Source organism: Bos taurus, chromosome 27, assembly GCF_002263795.3.
Source record: "Bos taurus isolate L1 Dominette 01449 registration number 42190680 breed Hereford chromosome 27, ARS-UCD2.0, whole genome shotgun sequence".
Lineage (NCBI taxonomy): Eukaryota > Metazoa > Chordata > Mammalia > Artiodactyla > Bovidae > Bos > Bos taurus.
The window spans coordinates 32180382-32203804 of NC_037354.1; the positions used below are offsets into that span (position 1 = coordinate 32180382).

Consider the following 23423-nt stretch of genomic DNA (forward strand, 5'->3'; position numbering starts at 1 on the left):
GATGTTTATTATATATTATATAATTTTACATATTTATATTGTAATAAATGTATATGACATTTTATAGGTAATTAATATTTTCTGATACTATTGGAAACAGTGTCTTATTAATTGTATTTTCTAGTTGTTTGCTTTTGGTATAAAAAAAATTGACTTTTGTATATTAATCTTCCATTCATCCATATTGTTAAATTAGAACATGTTATCACTTACATCTGAAATCTAAAAAAAAAAAATCACCCTTACATAAACAAAATGGAGAGATGGTTTGCCAAGGGTTGGGAATTGGGAGAAATAGGGAGAGATTTGGTAAAAGGGTACAGATGAATAAAGTCTGAGGATCTAACATAAAACATGGTGATCATAGTTGATAACACTATTGTATAATTGAAATTTGCTAAGAGAGTAGAATTTAAATGTCATCACCCCCACAAAAGGTGAATGCGTGAGGTGTGATCGATGTGTTAATTAACTCAGTGGGAGGAGTCTTTCACAGTATATACATCTATCAAATCATGTCATACACTAAAGTGAAAAAGTGAAAGTTGCTCAATTGTATCTGACTCTTTGCGACCCCACAGACTGTACAGTCCATGGAATTCTCCAGGCCAGAATACTGGAGTGGGTACCCTTTCCCGTCTTCAGGGGATCTTCCCAACCCAGGGATCAAACTCAGGTCTCCCACACTGCAGGCAGATTCACTAAATATTTCACAATTTTAATTGTCAATTTTGCCTCAACAAAAATGAAAAATGTTCTAAAGTTGTTTGCAGAATTTATAAATATCAAACAATTATCATTTTCCCCTTTGACCCATCAATAATTGAGAAGATGCATTGAGATATTTTATTACAGTGGCAGATTCATCTATTTGTGTCTCCAATTTTGTTTAAATGTTTACATATTTAGAAACTATTTTATTTAGTTGTTTTAAAATGCTATGTCTTTTTGAATAATTGAAATATTCTCATTTGATCCTGAACTTCCTTGTTCTTAGTAATTCTTTTTTTTTTTTTGTATTAATCCAATTTGTATCTTTTCACGTCACTATGAGTGATGTACCTGAGCTCAAGACCCATTCCTAGACTTCGGCTAATGGTATCAACATCACCTGAGCCTGGGGATTAGTAATAGAAGATGTATATTTTCCAAGAGTATTAGGGTTTTTATTAAATGCACTAAATAATATAACGGTCTCTAAACCGAAGCCACTCTTCTTTTTCCGTCTTTGGCACGGCATCCTGTGTCCAGGGTCTCTCCTTCGTTGGAATTGGAAACCATATTTAAGCACCACATGGCCTATACAACCTTCATTTCTGGGTCTGCACTCAAGTGGGAGGATCTGAGGCGAGTTGCGGTAAGATCTAGTTCTTTTCCTCCTTGTCATTTCCCTGCTGCTGCTGCTGCTGCTAAGTCGCTTCAGTTGTGTCTGACCCTGTGCGACCCCATAGATGGCAGCCCACCAGGCTCCCCCATCCCTGGGGTTCTCCAGGCAAGAACACTGGAGTGGGTTGCCATTTCCTTCTCCAATGCATGAAAGTGAAAATTGAAAGTGAAGTCGCTCAGTCGTGTCCGACTCTTAGCGACCCCATGGACTGCAGCCCACCAGGCTCCTCCGTCCATGGGATTTTCCAGGCAAGAGTACTGGAGTGGGGTGCCTAAGCTACAACAATTAAGATGATAGTGTGTTGGTCTTCCCAAAGGTATTACTCCAGACTCTTAATGGAGTAAATACAACTCCTTCAACTTACTGATCGTAGAGGAAATGTTAGCAATTGGCCTTCAAATCCTTCTTGACAAATACCAAATTGACCTCACTGTTTACATACACTTACATTTAAATTTTTATTTCACTGAAATCTCTGTCTACAGCAGTTTTATTTTATTGTTCTAATAGATCTGGAAAAGTTGTGGATAGCAGAAGTCTGTTAGATCTTTCTATCCAAGTAGGATTCTTACCAGATGACAGATTTCTAGGAGTCTGTCAGCTTTCACCAACTTCTCTTAAACACACTGATATGTCCTCTCATAGAAAGGGCATGAATGAAGATAGCAGAGATCCCATTTAGGCTGAGATTAAGACAGATACAAACCCTCCAGATATCTTTCATTTAAGGCCAAGGCCAGCATCCTTTCATGTTTTAGGTTTCACAGAATCATATATACCAAAAGCTTCAGTTTTTAAAGCAGAGATTTACAGAGTCAACACAAAGAAGTGAAGCAAAAACTGACACAGGCAAAATAATCTTTCTCCTTCCTGCAACTTGGGATAAGAACCTCTTCAGTATTTATTTATTTATTTTTTTGCTAAACTGAAAGGCAATTGCTTAAAAGGTCTTATTGCTCATGCAATTGCTTAAAAGGTCTTATTGCTCATCACTGCTCATAAATTGATGTTTTTGGATGATAGGAAAAATATCACTATGCACTATTCCCATTTTAAAGCAATCTGCATCTGTGTCAGGGACCCTGATCCATTTAAGGTGCCTCTCTCAGGTATCCTTATCACCAGTCCTTCTCGAGTGCGCTCTCTCTCTCATTGGAATTCTATGACAAAACCATGGGCTGTCAAGGTGGCTCAGTGATAAAGAATCTACCTGCTATGCAGGAGATATGCGATACGCAAGTTCAGTTCCGGGTTCGGGAAGATCCCTGGAGTAGGGATCTTCTACTCCAGGGCCACCTACTCCACTATTCTGGCCTGGGAAGTTCCATGGACAGAGGAGCCTTGAGGGCTACCATCCACGGGGTTGCAAAGAGTCAAGACACGACTGGGTGACTGAGCATGCACCAGGTGACAGAACCCTAAGAAAAGCCCAAATGGGAACAGGCAAGCATGGCCCATGCAATTAACAAGGTGACTGCCATTTCATCTTGAAGAATAGGTGGACTCTGCAGAAGCGTGCCTGATCATAGCCAACCCCCTATGCAGTGATTCACATGCTGAAGACTCTTCAAACATTATGAGGTAAGAAGCCGGTGCTATGTCTTATATGCTCAGATTCTGGTCTTTATTTTCTCTCCTTTAAAATAAAGCCCAGTACATAGGACTAAACAGGTGTCATCTATCATAGCACAGAGGAGTCATCATATTCCAGGTTTCTGCCTTATTTTTTGCCCCCAGAGACAGCAGATGTATGAAAAAAGGAAGTCAAAATAGAGTTTCCTGTATGTTGATGTGCTTTTCCACTTACTTTACTGTAGTTTTATATGAATAACAGCTGTGTAAATTTAAAAAGCAAACATACAGATAACTGATAAACTGTTCAGATAGCGCCTTTCTCACTAACGTCATCTCAAAAATAAAGATAGTACGTGTGATTTGTGAACCTTATTCAGAGACTTTATTTACTGGGTTTTTTTTCTAGGAGTCTTAGTGAAAGGTTGTGTGTGGTTCAGTATGGTGCACTTTTGACTTTTGGCTGTATTTTCAAGATGGCTATGGGTAGTGTTACCATCCTGAACTGAACTATCCATGAGCAAGAGCTTAATTTGTGGTAACAGATTTAAATGCAATGCCATTGAACCTAATCCAGACAACCTGTTGGCGCTCAGAGCAAAATAAATGTATATAGCTGAAGGTTACTCTACAAAAAGCAAGAAACAGCTATGCAGTAAATATGAGAAGGATCTTAGTTTCTTATTTTGTAAAAGTTATTTTGAGAAAGTTGTGTTAGACAGTCTATGAGCTACTTCAATAATAGACAGCAATTCAGTCCCTATTTTTTTTTTAATTAATGTGTTTGAGTTTGAAAGCTACAATGTATGAAAATTCCTCCTCAAGAACTGGTCCCAGATGACCACAGCTATTAATACCAAGAGCTGGCCTTACCATAGATATAATTTGCTAAGTCACTAAAATCATAGTATTCTTCCACATGTATGCTATTAAAGATCATAACAAAGAACTTTGTAATATGTGCTTTTCCTGTACTTATGCACACATCAGTTTAACTTTGAATTGAATTATATTACAAAGATGTTAGACATGGCACATCACTAATGAAAATATTTGTTGTTTATGTAGGGTGCTCTCTATCAAGAACTATTACCCTAACACCAGGATCATCATACAGATACTTCAGTCCCATAACAAGGTATTGCAACATTATAGCCTGTTCAGTCTCCTCCTATTTTGGTCTACAGACCTAGATGAACCTTAGTTCCTCCAAGTAATATATGAACTTACTATTTTCTAGTGGGTCTACACACAAAAGGTTTTTGCCAGTTGTAGGTGAAATTGGGAATCTCATTAAGATTATTAACCATATAAAAATGTCAATTTGGCAAGAGTTATGTTTATATACTTTAAAAGCTGCCTGATGGTCTGGAATCTGCTCATCCTGAATTTAGATGCTGACTCAGATCCTTCCGTTCGGGTCACCAACAGATCTTGACACAGCCTTAAATATTGAGAGCCACTAAAATAAGTAGTCAGGTTGGACAGTGACAAAGGTTTAAGAGACAGCCAAGGGCTAGGGCAGGGTTGAACAATGAGATTCATCTACTGCACAAGTCCACTCATTCAGGACTAGGAGAGATGGCTATTTTATCTGATGCATAGAAACCGACACAGAGAGTCAAATAAAAGGAAGAAACAGAGGACTATGTTTCAAAGAAAAGAATAAGATTAAACCTCAGGAAAAAAAACTAATGAAAAGGAGAAATAAGGACACACACAAGACTGAAAATGAGGGGATGGAAAAATACTTTACGTGCTGATGGAGAACAAAATAAATCTGAAGAAGCTGTACCTGTATCAGACAAGATAGACTTTAAAACAAAGACTTTAATCAGATTAAAAGAAGAGCATTACATATGATAAAGGAGTCAATCCAGCAAGAAGATATAACTTTTGTAATTATTTATGACACCAACATAGGAGGACCTAAATTTATAAAGCAAATGTGAAGAAATCTAAAGGGAGAAATAGACAGCAATACTTTGTTTTGTTGAAGAACAGTTAATGTAAAATGTCATTTTGGTTTCTGGTGTACAGTATTCAATATTTGTATATGTTGTAAAATGATGTAGTAATTCAAAATTTTTATAGATTATACTCCATTTAAAGTTATTTCAGAATAATGGCTATATTTCACTCTGCCATACAGCATATCCTTGCTTATCTACTTTATACGTAGCAGTTGGTGTTAAGAGAATTCCCTGCCCCTGTCTTGTCATTCCCTCCCTTTACCCACTGATAGCCACTAGCTTGTTACTAGCTTGTTTTCTGTGTCCATGAGACTGTTTCTCTTACTTTCTACCCTGAAACAGGCCTTTCTGCCAAAGATCCCCAGCTGGAACTGGAACGCTGGCGACAACATCATCTGCTTTGCTGAACTAAAGCTTGGATTCATCGCCCAGGGCTGCTTGGTGCCAGGCTTGTGTACCTTCCTGACGTCTCTATTTGTTGAGCAAAACAAGAAGGTAACCTTGTAAACTGATGTTGAATCTTGGCTCTGTCCCCATGTCCTCCTAAATGTAAGATCAGATATAGAAAATAAAAATTGAGGAAAGCAAGAAGGCCCTGAGAAGTGAGATTTGGCTTCTACTTAAGCTGAGAAGGGATTGAGAGATGTGGATTGAAGTCCCAGGCACCACACTGACCTTAAAGAAGTTGTTTACCTGAGTCTTTCCCAAGAATTATTATTGTTGCTTAGTCACTATGTCATGTCTGACTCTTTTTTTGCCACCCCATGGACTGTAGCCACCAGGCCCCTCTGTCCATGGGACTCTCCAGACAAGAATCCTGGAGTGGGTTGCCATTTCCTTACCCAGGGGATCTTCCTGACCCAGGGATCAAACCTGCGTCTCCTGCATCGACAGATGGATTCTTTGCTGCTGAGCCACTGGGGAAGCTCTTACCTAAAAATATTTACTTGTGAAATAAAAACCATAACTCTGCTTCCTCCTTGCACTCCATGATGTTATGAAACTAAATGTATTCATAAATGTAGAAGCACTTTGAGTTACTGAAGGTAGAAATAGAAAATAAAACTTATTAGTGGAGATTTCATATATTAACATATAAGTTAAATACAAAGTAATGGACAATAATAAATAATTATTTTCATCGAGAAATAATTATACAAATAATCATTAAAATTTAATTTTGCAGATTACTTTGGGGCATTCTATGCAGTAATAATAAGAGTAGCCACGTGTTGAATGTATACTGTGTGTCATACATTTTAAATACATGATGTTTTAGTCACAGAAAACTAAACAAACTGATCACATGGACCACAGCCTTGTCTAATTCAGTGAAACTATGAGCCATGCCATGTAGGGCCACCCAAGATGGACAGGTCATGGTGGAGAGTTCTGACCAAACATGGTCCACTGGAGAAGGGAATGGCAAACCACTTCAGTATTCTTGCCTTGAGAACCCCATAAACAGTATGAAAAGGCAAAATGACTGACACTGAAAGATAAACTTCCCAGGTAGATTGGTGCCCAATATGCTACTGGAAGAGAGTGGAGAAATAACTCCAGAAAGAATGAAGAGATGGAGCCAAAGTGAAAACAATGCCCAGTTGTGGATGTGACTGGTGATGGAAGTAAAATCCGATGCTGTAAAGAACAATATTGAATAGGAACCTGAGATAAATTGGAAGTGGTCAAACAGGAGATGGCAAGTGTGAACATCAACATTTTAGGAATCAGTGAACTAAAATGGACAGGAATGGGCAAATTTAATTCAGATTACCATAACATGTACTACCATGGGCAAGAATTCCTTAGAAGAAATAGAGTAGACCTCATAGTCAACAAAAGACTCCAAAAGGCAGTACTTAGGTGCAATCTCAAAAATGACAGAATTATCTCTGTTCATTTCCGAAGCAAACCATTCAGTATCACAGTAACCCAACTCTACGCCCCAACCACTAGTGCTGAAAAAGCTGAAGTTGAACAGTTCTATGAAGACCTACAAGATCTTCTATAACTAAAACCCAAAAAAGATGCCCTGTTCATCATAGGGGACTGGAATACAAAAGTAGGAAGTCAAGAGACACCTGGAGTAATAGGCAAGTTTGGCCTTGGAGTACAAAATGAAGCAAAAGCTAACAGAGTTTTGTCAAGAGATCGCACTGGTCATAGCAAACACCCTCTTCCAACAACACAAGAGAAGACTCTACACATGGACATCTCCAGATGGTCAATACTGAAATCAGATTGATAATATTCTTTGTAGCCAAAGATGGAGAAGCCCTATACAGTCAGCAAAAACAAGACTAGGAGCTGACTGTGGCTCAGATCATGAACTCCTTATTGCAAAATTCAGACATAAATTGAAGAAACTATGGAAACCCACTAGACCATTTAGGTATGACCTAAATCAAATCCCTTATGATTATACAATGGAAGTGACAAATAGACTCAATGGATTAGATCTGATAGACAGAGTGCCTGAAGAACTATGAACGGAGGTTCATGACACTGTACAAGAGGCAGTGATCAAGACCACCCCCATTAAAAACAAATGCAAAAAGGCAAAATGAGTGTCTGAGGAGACCTTACAAACACCTGGGCAAAGAAGAGAAGTGAAAGGCAAAGGAGAAAAGGAAAGATAAACCCATCTGAATGCAGAGTTCCAAAGAATAGCAAGGAGAGATAAGAAAGCCTTCCTCAGTGATCAGTGGAAAGAAATAGAGGAAAACAATAGAATGGACAAGACTAGAGATCTCTTTAAAAAATTAGAGATACTAAGGGAATATTTTATGCAAAGATGGGCACAATAAAGGACAGAAAAAAGTATGGACCTCACAGAAGCAAAAGATATTAAGAAGAGGGGGCAAGAATACGTGGAGAACTATTCAAAAAAGATCCCCATGACCCAGATAACCATCATGGTGTGATCACTCACCTAGAGCCAGACATCCTAGAATGTGAAGTCAGGTGAACCTTAGGCAGCATCACAATGAACAAAGCTAGTGAAGGTGATGGAATTCCAGCTGAGCTATTTCAAATCCTAAAAGATAATGTTGTGAAAGTGCTGCACTCAATATACCAGCAAATTTGGAAAACTCAGCCATGGCCACAGGACTGGAAAATGTCAGTTTTCATTCCAATCCCAAAGAAAGGCAATGCCAAAGAATGTTCAAACTACTGCACAATTGCACTCATCTCACATGCTAGCAAAGTAATGCTCAAAATTCTCCAAGATAGGCTTCAATAGTACATGAACCAAGAACTTCCAGATGTTCAAGCTGGATTTAGAAAAGGCAGAGGAACCAGAGATCAAATTGCCAACGTCCATTAGATCATCAAAAAAGCAAGAGAATTCCAGAAAAACATCAACTTTTGTTTTATTGACTACACCAAAGCCTTTGACTGTGTGGATCACAAGAAATTGTGGAAAATTCTGAAAGAGATGGGAATACCAGACCACCTGACCTGCCTCTTGAGAAATCTGTACGCAGGTCAGGAAGCAACAGTTAGAACTGGACATGGAACAACAGACTTGTTTCAAATTGGGAAAGGAGTACATCAAGGCTCTATGTTGACCCCCTGCTTATTTAACTTATATGCAGAGTACACCATGGGAAATGGCAGGCTGGATGAAGCACAAGCTGGAATCAAGATTGTCAGGAGAAATATCAATAACCTCAGATGTGCAGATGATACCACCCTTATGGCAGAAAGTGAAGAGGAACTAAAGAGCCTCTTGATGAGGTGAAAGAGAAGACTGAAAAAGCTTCTTTAAAACTCTACATTCAGAAAATGAAGATCATAGTATCCGATCCCATCACTTCATAGCCAATAGATGGGGAAACAGTGGAAACAGTGACAGACTTTCTTTTCTTGGGCTCCAAAATGACTGCAGATGGTGACTGCAGCCATGAAATTAAAAGACACTTGCTCCTTGGAAGAAAGATATGACCAACCTAGACAACATATTAAAAGGCAGAGACATTACTTTGCCCATCAGAGGTCCATCTAGTCAAAGCTATAGTTTTTCCAGTGGTCATGTATGGATGTGAGAGTTGGAGCCTAAAGAAAACTGAGTGCCAAATAATTGATGCTTTTGAGCTGTGGTGCTGGAGAAGACCCTTGAGAGCCCCTTGAACTGCAAGGAGATCCAACCAATCAATCCTAAAGGAAAGCAATCCTGAATGTTCATTGGAAGGACTGATGATGAAGCTGGAGCCTCAATACTTTGGCCACCTGATGCAAAGAACTGACTCATTGGAAAAGACATGATTCTGGGAAATATTGAAGGCAGGAGGAGACAGGTATGACAGAGGATGAGATGGTTGGATGGCATCACCGACTCAATGGACATAAGGTTGAGCTCTGGGAGCTGGTGATGGACAGCGAGGCCTGGCGTGCTGCAGTCCAAAGGGTCGCAAAGAGTTGGACAGGGCTAAGTGACTGAACTGAACTGACCTGATGTTTCTCTTAGTATTTCAAGGGAGTATCCCAGTTGTGGAAGCTAACTAATTGACTGTATAATAAGTTAATGAGTAACAGACAGAAAATTGTCTGACTTACAGTCTTACTACTGTGCCATGTGCCTCTGGCTGTTGGATATCTACTCCCAGTCTCCTACATCAGGTCTGTTGATACCTTTGCTTGAGACAAATAAAGTGGCTCAATGGACCACCAGGATGAAATATGATAGCACATAGCATGGCCTTCCAAATGCCATCCCCATGAAGCACTTCCAGGAAAGATATTCTTAACGCTCAGCTGGGTCTGGAAAACTCAAAGTTTCTCCAGAAAGTGACCTTTCTCTCCATCTAATTATGCATCCACATTTGACTTTTCTTATGCTCAATTTTCTTTATGACTTCTCTTTGCACTTTATTTCCTTTTTTCAAATAAATGTTTAAAAAACTGGCATTCCTTTTCTGGTCCCTTCTCCAATACTGTAAAGAAAAAGCAAAAGAATTGAAAGATTCAAAAGATAGTCTGGCCAGCAAAATGCTCACTGGCAACCACAGAATTCCTTCTGTGAATATAAGGAGATGAGGCTTCCCAGATGGCGCTAGTGGTAAAGAACCCGCCTGCCAATGCAGGAGACGAAAGAGATGCGGGTTTGATCCCCGCATGGGAAGATCCCCTGGAAGAGGGCATGGTACCCATCCCAGTGTTCTTGCCTGGAGAATCCCATTGACAGAGGAGCCTGGTGGGCTACAGTCCAAAAGGTCGCAAAGAGTCTGACATGACTGAAGCGACTTGACGGGTAACACATGCATATACAGAGAAGTAGAACCGGCCGTCAGGCAGTCAGCGTGAGCCTTGGTGATGCTACAGCGAACAAACTTTAACGTTCACTTAGCGGTCACTGTGTGTGACCCAGAAAGTGGCTGGGGAGGACATTGTCTCCGCCTGTGCATTATAAGTTTAGAAAAGCGAGAGTTAACTCAGTATCTGTTGTGATGACTGTGATTTTACTCTCCGTGTCTGGAGAAATGAGAGTGAGAACTCTACATGACGACTTTGTCTCCTTCGTGGAAATACAGACGGTACAGATGTACAGCCTGCCCTGTTGTGGCTTTGTTTTCTGTCCTTGTTTGTTGTTGGTTTTTCCTACTGTTTGTCTAAGTTGGAACCTCCTCAGTGATGATGGGCACCTGTCAGTATTCATACAGTGGCTTCTGGAAGCTAGGAATTAAGAGAGACTTGGGGTCATGATCATCTGTTGATCAGGGAGTTGAAGTCTGAAACCCCCTTTCAGGAATTCTAAACTGGTCAGAGTCAGGGCAAAATTTTCTCATGTTGTACTCTGCTCTGGTGCTTTAGATTCTGTAATTAATTAGCTTAATTAACTAAAATTAATTCAATTAATTAACTTAAATTAATTAAACCTATTAACTTAGATTTAATGGTCAGGATGCCACTGTCTTAGGGACTACTTTGCTCAGATAAGGCATTTAAACTTTCTCTGACAGTTTCTGCATCTGTAAAATAAGACTTGCTAATCCCTGGTGGCTCAGAGGTTAAAGCGTCTGCCTGCAATGCAGGAGACCTGGGTTTGATCCCTGGGTTGAGAAGATCTCCTGGAGAAGGAAATGGCAACCCACTCCAGTATTCTTGCCTGGAGAATCCCATGGATGGAAGAGCCTGGTGGGCTACAGTCCACAGGGTCGCAAAGAGTCGGACACGACTGAGCGACTTCACTTCACTTCAATCTAATCGTAGGCTTCCCAGGTGGCGCTAGTGGTGAAGAATCCATCTGCAATGCAGGAGACATAAAAGACGCGGGTTCGATCCCTGGGTTGGGAAGATCACGACAAGAAGGGAATGGCAACCCACTCCAGTATTTTTGCCTGGAGAATCCCATGGACAGAAGAGCCTGGAGGGCTGCAAGTCCATGGGGTTGCAAAGACTTGGGCATGACTGAAGCAACTTAGCACGCATTCTACTTGTGACCTGATTTTTCCCAGGTATTGAGTTAATATTTGTAAAACTTCTGAGCAGTCAGATTAGAAAGCCTTGGGTCAGTGCCACATATTCTGACTCTACTGATCTATATTGAATATATGGTGAGAAATTGAAGTCTGAGCAGCATTTCTGGTTGGTTCTAAGCACAGAGCATTGCCTTAAACTTAAACTTGGATTAGATTTAATCCAACTGACTTACTTGAACTCCCTGAGTCTACTATCTAAATCCCAAATCTGTCTTGTCTTCCTGTTTCTTTTTCTGATTAAAAAAAAAATGATACAAGAAATCCTCATGTCTATGGTTATTTTTTGAGCCATGTGCTCAGTTGTGTCCAACTCTTTGTGACCCTATGGACTGTAGCCCACCAGCCTCTTCTGTCCATGGGATTTTCCAGGCAAGAATACTGGAGTGGGTTGCCCTTTCTTCCTCCAGGAGATATTCCTGACCCAGGGATCAAACCCGCATCTCATGTCTCCTGCACTGCAGGCAGATTCTGTACCTGCCAAGCCATCAGAGTTTTACTTTATTGCATAAGCTGGAACCTTTGGGTTGGCAGCACTAAGCCAGGTTCTATAGTCAATGAGGACTTAAATCACGGCCTGAACTGCCCAAGGAGGTGAGCCTTCCTCAATTAAGGATTTTAAGAGAGTGGGAGGGGACTTCCTGGTGGTCCAGTGGTTAAGAATCCATCTTCCAATGCAGTGGATGTGGGTTCAGTCCCTGGTCAGGGAACTAAGACCCCCAATGCTGTGCCTGTGCACTAAAAGTAGAGACCCTCATGCACCCACTAGAGAGAGCTCGGGCACCACAGTGAAGACCCAGTGAAGCCAGTAATAATAGTAATTTTTTAAAAAGAAAATGGGAAAATGCAGGAGAGCCTGCAGCTTGGGACTCAGATGAGGTATGCTGGAAAGAAGTGGTCCTTTTTAGCAGGGCAGAATTTTTTTGTTCATCTGTTTCTTTTTGTTTTTTTTCTTCCTGAACCACAAGATGGCCATCTGAGGCATGTTTCTGGGCTGGCCTTAACTCTCCAGCACCAAAGTGTTTCACAGTTCCTAGAAATTCCAGGCTTCATGGGAGATTCTGGGCTTTAAGGGGCCTGTCCTGCTCAGAGCAGCGTGATGGTGATTCTCATGGCTGCATGGGGAGGAAGAAGAGGATGATGCACAGAGAGAAAAACAGAATCCTGGGGGTCTTGCACAGAAGAGAGCAGCATTTAGCTTTTTCTGAGAGAGAAATCCTTCCATCACATTCCCCTTTGTCTAGAAACCTGCCGCTGTTCTTGATTTTTACATTGTCATGTCCAAGCATTGGGATGGCTTTTTGAGTTTATTAGAACCAAGAAGGGTTCTGATCCTGAGCAGAAGTCATCGATGTTTTCATCCTTGTGGTATATGATTAGTCAATGACTAGGAAACTAATATTTTTTTTAATAATCTTAAACAGCCATATCTAGGAGGAGATGAGTTAGAGTGCACATTCCCCTTCTTATCTTGTTGTTCCTGACTCAAAAACCAGTCTACCTGCTGAAATAACTGGAAGAAGAATTCATTTCTAGCAGGAAGCATGAGTAAATCATGATGCTTCCTCTTCGTTATCAGAGTCATTGAGATGTACGATGGAGTTTTAGTTCTTCCTTTGACATTTGTCCAGTTAATCATGAGGACAAAGCTCCTTTCTTTTCATTAAAAAAAAAAATGTTTTATACGGACTACTTTAAAATCTTTACTGAGTTTGTTACACTGTTGCTTCTGTTGTTTATGTGTTGGTTTTTTTGGCTACAAGTCATGTGGGATCCTAGCTCCCTGACCAGTGGTCAAATCTGCACCCCCTGCTTTGGAAGGAGAAGTTTGAACTCCTGGACCACCTGGGAAGTCCCGACAAATGTCCTTCCTGGGACCTGAATGCCAGTGGGCACTGGTTTGGTACTGGGCAGAGCACACAGCTTGAGCTAGTAGACCCTGAACTCCACATCACCCTGCCTCCCGTGGCCTGGCTGTGTGTTCCAGATCTGTCCTCACGAGCCCTGGCAGCAGCTTTTCTGCAACGGCCTGAAGAACAAAATCCTGACGCAACGTCTCTCCAATGACTTTGCTGGGATGACCTTTCCTGACGCTTGCCAGTAAGTGAAGGGAAAACCACTCCTCGGTTTCGTGCCACGCGCTCTTTCCCCAAAGCTCACGGAGGGCTCGCTGTAGGCTTGGTGACAGGCCCCGAAGGCCTAATGATGAGTAAGTTGGAGCGTCTGCCACCTGGGCTGGGGGTTACAGTCCGTGCGGGACAGGTTCATGGCTGTCCCAGTTGGCTCCCTAGCTGTGAGTTCCTCCAGGGTGGACTCTCTCTCCACCAATGTCCAAACTTTCAGAGAACGTTTCCTGTTTGAGAGGCCCTCCCCCTGCCGAGGGGCGGTGTCCCCCCGGGCGCAGAGCCCAGCACAGCACCCAGCCCCCCATCACTGTGAGCGGGTGCTCTGCTCTCCTGTCTCACCTCACCCCCTCCTCGTCTTCTCTCCAGGCTCTGCTTCACAAAGATGCACCTCATGCTGATCGCCATCGAGTACAAGTCCGCCTGCCACGGTTACTGGTATCAGTGAGGCTTCGAACCTCTTCAGATTCTTTGAGGACACTCTTTAAAGATTATGATTTTGGCAGAGACACAGCCGTAACTAAGCTTGTGGCCCTGTGGTGAGAGCTGGCCTCTCAGGCACCCAGGCAGCTGTGGTGTCTTTGATACTATCTATGAACACTGGGGTTCAAAAGGTTACCCTAGTGGGTGGGCAAAGGCTTTGCCTCTGTTGCGGTGGTCTTGCCCCAGTGTCTTTCATGATCAGGAGAGAGAGACGACAAGATCACCTTCTCAGATCTGTTCCTCTTAATATATTCCCAGATCTTGTAAGGCTTGACCGTAGATCATACAATGAAATAGAATTATTTGTGATCAAAGTGTTCCCACAAACCTTAGAAAGCCTTAGAAACTAATCTGAAAAATATGAAAAAAAAAATGGGGATTTGACTGACCTATGGGGCAAAGTTTGCTATTGATCAGGTAGATGAAAGAAAGAGTTACCCTTATTAGACCATAAGCATTTCCTGAAAATGCATAGGATAATATAAGAAGTATGAGAAGTGATCATACAATAAAAAAAGAAAATCCAGAATCAGCCACAATGATTTAGAGATAAAAGATGCTGGAAAACAAGAAAAAGTGGGGCTTAAGTGGAATGGGAAACAAGAAACATGCGGCTTGTTTGTATTTTTTTTTTTTTAGTGGAAAACTTCCTTTAATTCTGATGTAAATTGTAATCAATAGACTAGGTTCAGAACCTGGCTCTGATTTGCCAGATCAGTGGCCTTGGAGAAGTGTCCGTCACCTGTAAAATGAGGATGTCACGCAAATGAATTCCTAGGATCACTTCCAGCTCTAAGACGGACGTTACCAGGAACCTAGAATCATAGGAAACCCTCAAAAATTCAGTAATTTGAATGATATCAGTACAAGTATCTGAAAAGTTAGAAAGAAGGAATAATGTGTCATGTACAAAGAGTGTAGAAGGTATCTGAGGGAAAGGACTCAGCAGGGTATGTCACAAAGCAAGTCCTTAAGGAGAGTGAAGACTGGTATCCTCTGGCTGCTACATTTTATTTAACAATTCCACCATACTCATGAAAATTTCAAAATCTAAACCCATGTCCAAGTTCCCTTTCTGCTGGAAATAGATGTGAGTGAGGAAGCTGGTGTCTTACTTCACAGGGAAGGCAGTTTGAGTTTCAGAGCAGCCAGAAGCTTGATCAGGGTTTTAACATCTGATCAGGTTTTAACATCTTTGGCCTTCAATGACTGGGATTATACATCAGAATTATTTGCAAAGTTTTAAAGACAGAGAATTCAAAACCCCACTTCTGAAAAATAGACATAGAATTCAAAAATACCACTTATAAAACCCAAATCTGTGATTTGGTTTTGAATCTCCATAATACAGTCATTTTTGTTCACTGGCAGTCAGAAATGACTGGGCCAAATGCTCTTAATACGTTTCCACATTTAACATCCCAGATTTCTATCAACTTTATTAGGGTGACTGTTAGGACACTGTGGACCAGAAACATGAGTGAGCAGCTAAGTTTCATGTATATTCAAGAAGTTCTGATGCTGTTTACTTCCTAGCAGACATCCACCCCCAAGGAGAGAGACCCCTGCTCTGACATAGATTTAACTCTGGTTTCTCTTGAAAGAGTCAGAGTTGCATCAAAAGAATAAAATCCTGATTTGGCAAAGATATTGGTAATAGCAGTCTTACATGATTGCTGGTTCCTGAGCAACACTACTTTAAGCATTTCACTTACATGAACTCCCGAATCCTCACAACAACACTGTAAGAAGGGTACAATTATTTGCTCCATTTTATGGAGAAGGAGCTAAGAAAAGGTAAATAGTTTTCCCAAGCTCGCACCACACCCAAGGGGCAAAGGAGACTCTGAACTCAGTCTGGGCACTTACGTGATTGGAGCTCTTCTGGTCACCTAGCTGTGCTAAATCCACCCAGTCATTACACAGAATAAAAGCAGGGCAACTCAGTGCTGCACTTTAGGCAAGTATATTGAAAAACTAGGGGAAACCTATCTCTCCTCACTTTTTATTTTCTTTTCTAATTGATACACTTGAGTAGGCTCTAGGATGGGCAAAAGCCCTGGGTAATCCTCAGAGTCTGTCTTGGGGAATAATTTATCACCTGGTAAGCGGTAAAGCTGGATCAGATCCCAGTTAGAGAATTTCCTGAGTCTGTTCCAGGGGCCAGCATTTTCTAACAGAGCAGCTTGTTGTGATTCATGAAGACAGGGGCAAGTCTTTGGAAAAAGTTCACCTTTTCTTGCAAATGCAACCAGAGAAGTTATCACGACAGTATCTTCATAACTAAGTATTCAATTTGAGTTCAGAGGACCCTGCCTTTAGAAAAGGACATATTAAGATGCAACTTGAGCATATGCTTCTTGAGCGGTGGACATCAGCCCATGATATTGGAGCAGGGGAGGCACAATCCATGCTTTTCAGGCTTAAAAGCAATCATTCCATGAATGTGTTAGTCAGTCAGTACTCAGAGAAAGCGCCACACAGGGTTTCATATAACAATCTACTTGAACACAGCTATTCAGCATCTTTTACTCTCAGCATAGATCTGAAGAGCTTTTGTTGCACAAGCTCTTTTATTTTTGTAAGGCTCTCATACTTGCACATTACTTTGCAATATCCTAACAACAGACTAAGTTTTGCCCAAATGAAGACTTGACCTCTTTCCATTGTGAATATGATAGGAAGGGTGTGTTTTAAAGGAGGAAAGGAGAACTTTGATCATGTACAAACAAAGTGAGGGAAGGCACAGGGTTATAAGACCTAACAATATTGGAGGTCTAAATTAAAGAAAATAAAAATGGGAGAGCCTGACAAACAGGGAGAGTTTGAGGAATTCAGATAGTCACAATGGAGTAGCCCATCAAAAAATATTATGGTTGAAATTTATAAGACAGTGTTTGCAAACACCCAAACCATAAGAAAACAGAAAATCAAAATATTCAAGTGGTGCAGAAATAGAAACAGTTCATGTGGTTCCTGCTTTCAAAAATCTTACAATCAAGATAGATGAAAGTGAAGTCAAAGACAAAAGTGCAGTCAAAGACATGCGTTTAAAAATTGTACTGGCCAATAAAAGGAATTTTCTAAAGGGCAAAAAGCCTAATGATGTATGTACACCACTAGAATGACAGTAAGACCAGCAACTGTGCAGCCTTGGCCTCTTTGGCTTTGGATATCTCAAATTAGCAAAGCTTCCTGCATCTGCATTGCTTTGACTGTTTCTGATTCAGGGCATAGTCCAGGGAATGTATGCAGCTCAGGTACTGAGTTTTGACCTGGCTCCCTCTCAGGATATTTGTCCACAATCGATCAATTAAATGCAGTCAAATCCCCATTTTCTACTGTAAATTCCTGCAGTAAAAGGGGATTGAGTCCTATTAACTCTGCAACTTAGAGAATCCATTGGTAAAAACAGATATTGCCCCAGAATTTGGAGGGGGAAATTACTGTATTTTTATTTTCTGTTTCCAGCGGGCTGATATTAAATCCACCTGCTCAAGTTAAGCTCCGTAAGAACACACTAGGGTTCTTTATCGCTGAATCTGCAAAGGATGTCAAAAGGTAAAAATTTTTTTATCACTTTACGGGGAGAAAGCCCTAAAGCAAATACAATTTAATGACAGACGGGCTGAGTCAGCCCCGTGCTGCTTCTGCGTGAAACCTCACGTAAGTCATTCTTGATTTGCTTTCGTTGTCCAGAGCCTTCTTTTACTGTGCCATCTGTCACAGCGATGTGCAGACTCCCGAGCTAATTGAAAAATGTGACTGCAAAAGCAAGGCTCGACGCGCGACAGGCAAGTGCGCTTTCTGTGTCCTCAGCCCAGCTTCGGGGGGTGTGGCCAAAGAAAGGGGAGGGGCTTCATCTCTTAAAGAAGGTATTCTCTTGAACTTGGCCAAGAAGAGACAGACACTTCCCCACTGGGCATCCCAGACCTGAGAATCTGTCTTTTAGAGCTGGAAGAAACCTCACTAGTTCTAGTTCTCTAGTACAACCCCTTCACAGGCTAGACAAATGAGCTCTGGAAGAGATGCATTAATTTTATCCAAGGTCACACAGCCAGCTGCAGCCTCCTCCCAACTCAGTCCCAGGCACACGGGCGATGAGCCTGTTGACTTTTCTCTATGTATTTCCCTCCCTTTAGTCTGAAAGTTCAGCCTCTGTTTGACGGCTTGGTGGGCCGTAAGGGTGGCCCCTCATGACCATTTCTTTTTTCTTTTAATTTTATTAAGATGTCTTTGACATACAACAGTACTCTTGCCTGGAAAATCTCATGGACGGAGGAGCTTGGTAGGCTACAGTCCCTGGGGTTGCGAAGAGTCAGACATGACTGAGCGACTTCACTTTCACTTTTCACTTTCATGCATTGGAGAAGGAAATGGCAACCCACTCCAGTATTCTCCGTCTCAGGGACAGAGGAGCTGGTGGGCTGCCGTCTATGGGGTCGCACAGAGTTGGACACGACTGAAGCAATTTAGCAGCAGCAGCAGCAAGGTGTACAACATGATCTGACTGAAACATTTATATCACAATATATGATTGCCATTGTAGCATTAGCTAACACCTCTGTCACAGGGCATAGTTATCATTTCTTCTAGTGTTGGGAACAAAACCGTTCCCTGAGGACTCTGTTCCTTTGCGGATTGTCAGGAGTGTAAAATTTTCTCATTCTGACACAGTAATGAGGAAATGAAACTTTCTCCCTTTACTCAAATTGAACGGGATAGCTCACCAGCAAACCCTTACCACTTAATGGAAGGAAGAGTTAACCTCGAGAACTCACAATAATTTAGTCCCTTCTGGTTGAAAATTTAGTCTCTTTCAGGTACATTAAAGATGGTTTAGGTTAATTCCCAGTGTTTCAGCATTTAATTCAGAATTTGAATTTCCCGTTAGCATTCTTCTTCTCCCTAAGGTTCTTCTCTTCTCCCGAGTGGCAGTCTCTCTGAATGCAGGCATAAACTTGCTAAGCCCCGTGGACAGGAGCATCCTTACTGGCTCCTGAGCTCTGTAACTGTCCGCTTCTGTGGCCTCTGCATCAGCAATGAGCGACTGTTCCTCCTGGATTTAGGTCACCTTCCTTGCTGAAATCCATCATCCCTGCCATAGCTACTAGACTTTTTTTTTCCCCCCAGATAGAATTTTCTTTTAAAAAATTATCTTTTACTGAAGTATAGTGGATTTACAGTGTTGTGTTAGTTTCAAGTGTATAGCGAAGTGATTCAAACACACACACACACACACACACACACACACACATTTTCAGATTCTTTTTCCATATAGGCTATTACAGAGTATTGAGTATAGTTTCCTGTGCTATGCAGTACATCCTCATTTAATCTATTTATATATGGTAGTTTGTGTATGTTACTTTCAAATTCCTAATTTATCTCTCTTCCCCACCTTTCCCCTCTGGTAACCATTAGTTTGCTTTCTATGTCTGTGACTCTATTTCGGTTTTGCAAATAACTTCACTTATATCACGTTCTACCCCTCCAGATTCTACCTATAAGTGAGATCATATAATATTTGTCTTTGTCTGACTTACTTCACTTAGTGTGATAATCTCCAGGTGCACCAATGGTTGCTCAGATGGTAAAACGTCTGCCTGCAATGCGGGACACCTGGGTTCGATTCCTCGGTCAGGAAGATCCCCTGGAGAAGGAAATGGCAATCCACTCCAGCACTCTTGCCTGGAAAATCCCATGGACAGAGGAGCCTGATAGGCTACAGTCCATGGGGTCGCAAAGAGTCGGACACGACTGAGCGACTTCACTTTCTTTCTTTCTTTCTTTCCACCCATGTTGCTGCAAATAGCATTATTCTATTCTTTTTTAGGGCTGAGTAATATTCTATGGTATATATTTACCACATCTTCTTTATACATCCTTCTGTCCATAGGTATTTAGTTGGCTTCCATGCCTAGGCTCTTGTAAATAGTGCTGCTGTAAAGATTGGTGTGTGGGCATCTCTTTGAATTATGGCTTTCTTTGCATATATGACCAGGAGTGGGATTGATGGATCCTTAGTCTTTTAAGGAACCTCCATACTCTTCTTCATAGTGGCTGCACCGATTTACATTCCCACCAATAGTGTAGGAGGGTTTGCTTTTCTCCACACCCACTCCAGCATTTATTATTTGTAGACTTTTTGATACCTTACTGTAGTTTTTAGCCTCCAGTCTTGAGGTCTGCAAAGCCCCCTTTTCTATTGTTCTTGTTCAGTCACCAAGTTATGTCTGACTCTTTGTGACCCCATGGATGCCAGGCTTCCCTGTCCTTCACTATCTCCCAGAGTTTGCTCAAACTCATATCCATTGAGTTGGTGATGCCATCCAGCCATCTCATCCTCTGCTGCCCACTTCTCCTTCTGCCCTTAATCTTTCCCAGCATCAGGGTCTTTTCCAATGAGCTGGCTCTTCGCATCAGGTGGCCAAAGTGTTGGAGCTTCAGCTTCGGCATCAGTCCTTCCAGTGAATCTTCAGGGTTGATTTCCTTTAGGATTGACTGGTTTGATCTCCTTTCAGTCCAAGGGACTCTCAAGAGTCTTCCTCAGCACCACAGTTCAAAAATGTCAATTCTTCAGCACTCAGCCAACTCTCACATCCGTACATGTGATGGACCAACTCTCACATCCGTACATGACACAACCTTTCCCTATACTCCTAGTCTTTTTATTCCTTATGTTCTTTTGGTCTCTTTACACTGTGGGATTTGTTATAATTTTAAAATAAATTTCCTTCATTTGCTGCATGCCTGCTAGACAATTTCCAGAGACTTTAAATGGGCTCGTGTGTGTGTGTGTTTGTTTTGATTTTCACTAGTTACTCTTGTTTCATGGAGGAGCAGGTTCATGGATCTTTTCTGATTCCATTCCAACCTAAAGGCTCTATCTTAATCCTGTTTATTTTCTCTGACTTTTTGGATTTTTTCTAGAAAACCTTAGACGGTATTGGGTATAGAAAGAAACTATTCCTGTGTCATTTCCTGAAATCTCTATTACCTGTAGAATTTGCAACTGAACACTTAAGTCTAAAGAACACTGTTAATCAAAAGGACTTAAAGAGCCTGTTTGGGGTTCAAAAGTTAAACGTTGACTCTTTTGCCTTCTGTAACAATATGAATCATTCTTAAGGCAATGGTTGAGTCTGACTGGATGGTTGAGTCTGACTGAGTGCAGAAATATCTGATTAAAGAGGTGTGAGTAAGAAAAAAAAATACATTGCGTATCATCTTATTATAGTATCTTTATCCCTTATGAAAATTCAGCAAGGTTTCATGAGGTAGACATATCCCTGTAAACACATTGTATGAATCAAACTTTTGCAAATCAATTATACTCACTTATATGCATGCAGTGCTGGCAGTCATTTTGAAAAACAAAAAGTGTTTTATAAATTGAATAACTTCCCCTTTATTTATCTGTCTTTTAAGTGTGTTTTATTATATTCTAACAATGGCACCCCACTCCAGTACTCTTGCCTGGAAAATCCCATGGATGGAGGAGCCTAGTGGGCTGCAGTCCATGGGGTCGCTAAGAGTCGGACACGACTGAGCGACTTCACTTTCCCTTTTTACTTTCATGCATTGGAGAAGAAAATGGCAACCCACTCCAGTATTCTTGCCTGGAGAATCCCAGGGACGGCGGAGCCTGGTGGGCTGCCGTCTATGGGGTCGCACAGAGTCGGACACGACTGAAGCGACTTGGCGGCAGCAGCAGTAGCAAAGCAGGAAGTTAAGTGCTCTAGTATGAATTGGAGAGATTTTGGTGTAAAGAAAAGGCTTATGCCTTCATATTTGTAGAAATGCAAATTTCATCCACTTCTATAACAAGTAATTTATAGTATCTAGGGAATCAGTACACCTTTCAGTTTATAATCTAATGTTTGATCTTCCCCAGAATCTTTCATTCTTTTCACAATAGGATCATTTTTTTTTCTTCTTGCTCCCTTACTATAACTCCATCACCACTTCTACTGCATCCAGGACAATTCTCATAAATCTGGTACCAAGATTCTTAAGTAACAGGCAGTGAGTGAGCTAGCTGTTCTTACTTCAGTCTGCCAGATGGTGGCAGCAGAGTACCATTAAACATTCAGGGGCTGGCCGTTCAGGGGAGTGGACTTGAATTTGAATATGAATCTGGAGAGTTCCAACCAAAAATGTGCCAGAGAGGACATCACTGTAGAAGGCGACTACTAGGCCTTATGTATTTAAAAATCATGATAATGTTTTGGAAATTCTCCCAGAGACTCAACTTTCTAAAAGGACTTAGGAATGTACCAATAGATGACAAAAGAGAAAATTTACTGACTTCAAGTTAGTATACAGATTTCAGGTTGAATATTTTACATTTCAGAATCAGATGAGGTGTATGCCCGGTCCACTCCCATTGCAGAATTCTCTCTTCATTGAGCTAATCAAGCTCACTTAGCCCCATCAACTCCTTCAACCTCCCACGCGTGTGTGCGTGCAAAGTCACTTCAGTAGTATCCGACTGACTCTTTGTAACCTTGACCCCTTGGACTGTAGCCCACCAGGCTCCTCTGTCCAGGGGATTCTCCAGGCAAGAACACTGGAATGGGTTGCTATGCCCTCATCCAGGGCATCTTCCCGACCCAGGGATCGAACCCACATCTCTTATGTTTCCTGCATGGGCGCCTCCTGGGAAGGAAGCCCTTCCACTTGCTGGACTCAATGAGAATTCAAAACACTTGAATTCTGACCACAGCTGTGCCACTGATTGGCTGTGCTTTGGAAGAGACACATCAGCTTTTGGGATGTCAGCGTCTTCCGTTCCAAACTCAGCTGTCTTCATCACCACTATGGCCGTTTCAGTTCTGATGTTCTGTGATTTATAATCCCTCCTCCATTTTTTTCTGAATAGAATCATACCAGAGGTCCTCCCCTTAAGTTCAAACTCCAGCATTTGAGAGAGGCAGCAAGCATGTGATGGTTAAGAACGCTCGGTTCTGCATTGATCACTTCTTTGCTGTGTGACTTGAGGCAAATTATTTAAGCTCTCAGCATGTTTTAGATTTCTGTAAATAATCTTTTGGTGACAATATTATATATTTCAGAGGGTTAAGTGAGAGTATTAGTACATAAAGGGTATACAAATTGAATATATTAATATTGAAAGCACTAAGACCTGTTCCTGGCCAATACTAAGTACTGCATGTAAGACAGGGCTTCCCAGGTGGTGCTAGTGGTAAAGAACCCACCTGTCAACGCAGGAGACAGGAGTTCAGTCCCTGGGTTGGGAAGATCCCCTGGAGAAGGGCATGGCCACCCACTCCAGTATTCTTGCCTGGAGAATCCCACGGGCAGAGGAGCCAGGTGGGCTACAGTCCAAACGGTCGCAAAGAGTTGGACAGACTCAAGTGACGTAGCACACACGTGCGTG

The 23423-nt window shown here is 41.5% G+C and overlaps 1 protein-coding gene across 3 annotated transcripts in view; it reads left to right on the top strand.

The window, feature by feature from the left end:
- KCNU1 (potassium calcium-activated channel subfamily U member 1) overlaps window positions 1–23423 on the top strand; it is a 148062-nt gene that overhangs the window by 43438 nt on the left and 81201 nt on the right. For all 3 annotated transcript variants that reach the window (XR_009493070.1, XM_059882238.1, NM_001163249.1), the window contains exons 11-18: window positions 1252–1357; window positions 2886–2968; window positions 4028–4097; window positions 5275–5427; window positions 13402–13514; window positions 13907–13975; window positions 17492–17581; window positions 17720–17814. Coding sequence is in view for 2 of the 3 variants with exons in the window: in XM_059882238.1 (XP_059738221.1) it covers window positions 1252–1357; window positions 2886–2968; window positions 4028–4097; window positions 5275–5427; window positions 13402–13514; window positions 13907–13975; window positions 17492–17581; window positions 17720–17814 (779 nt within the window). In the remaining variant the exon portion in view is untranslated. The remainder of the gene's footprint in view (window positions 1–1251; window positions 1358–2885; window positions 2969–4027; window positions 4098–5274; window positions 5428–13401; window positions 13515–13906; window positions 13976–17491; window positions 17582–17719; window positions 17815–23423) is intronic.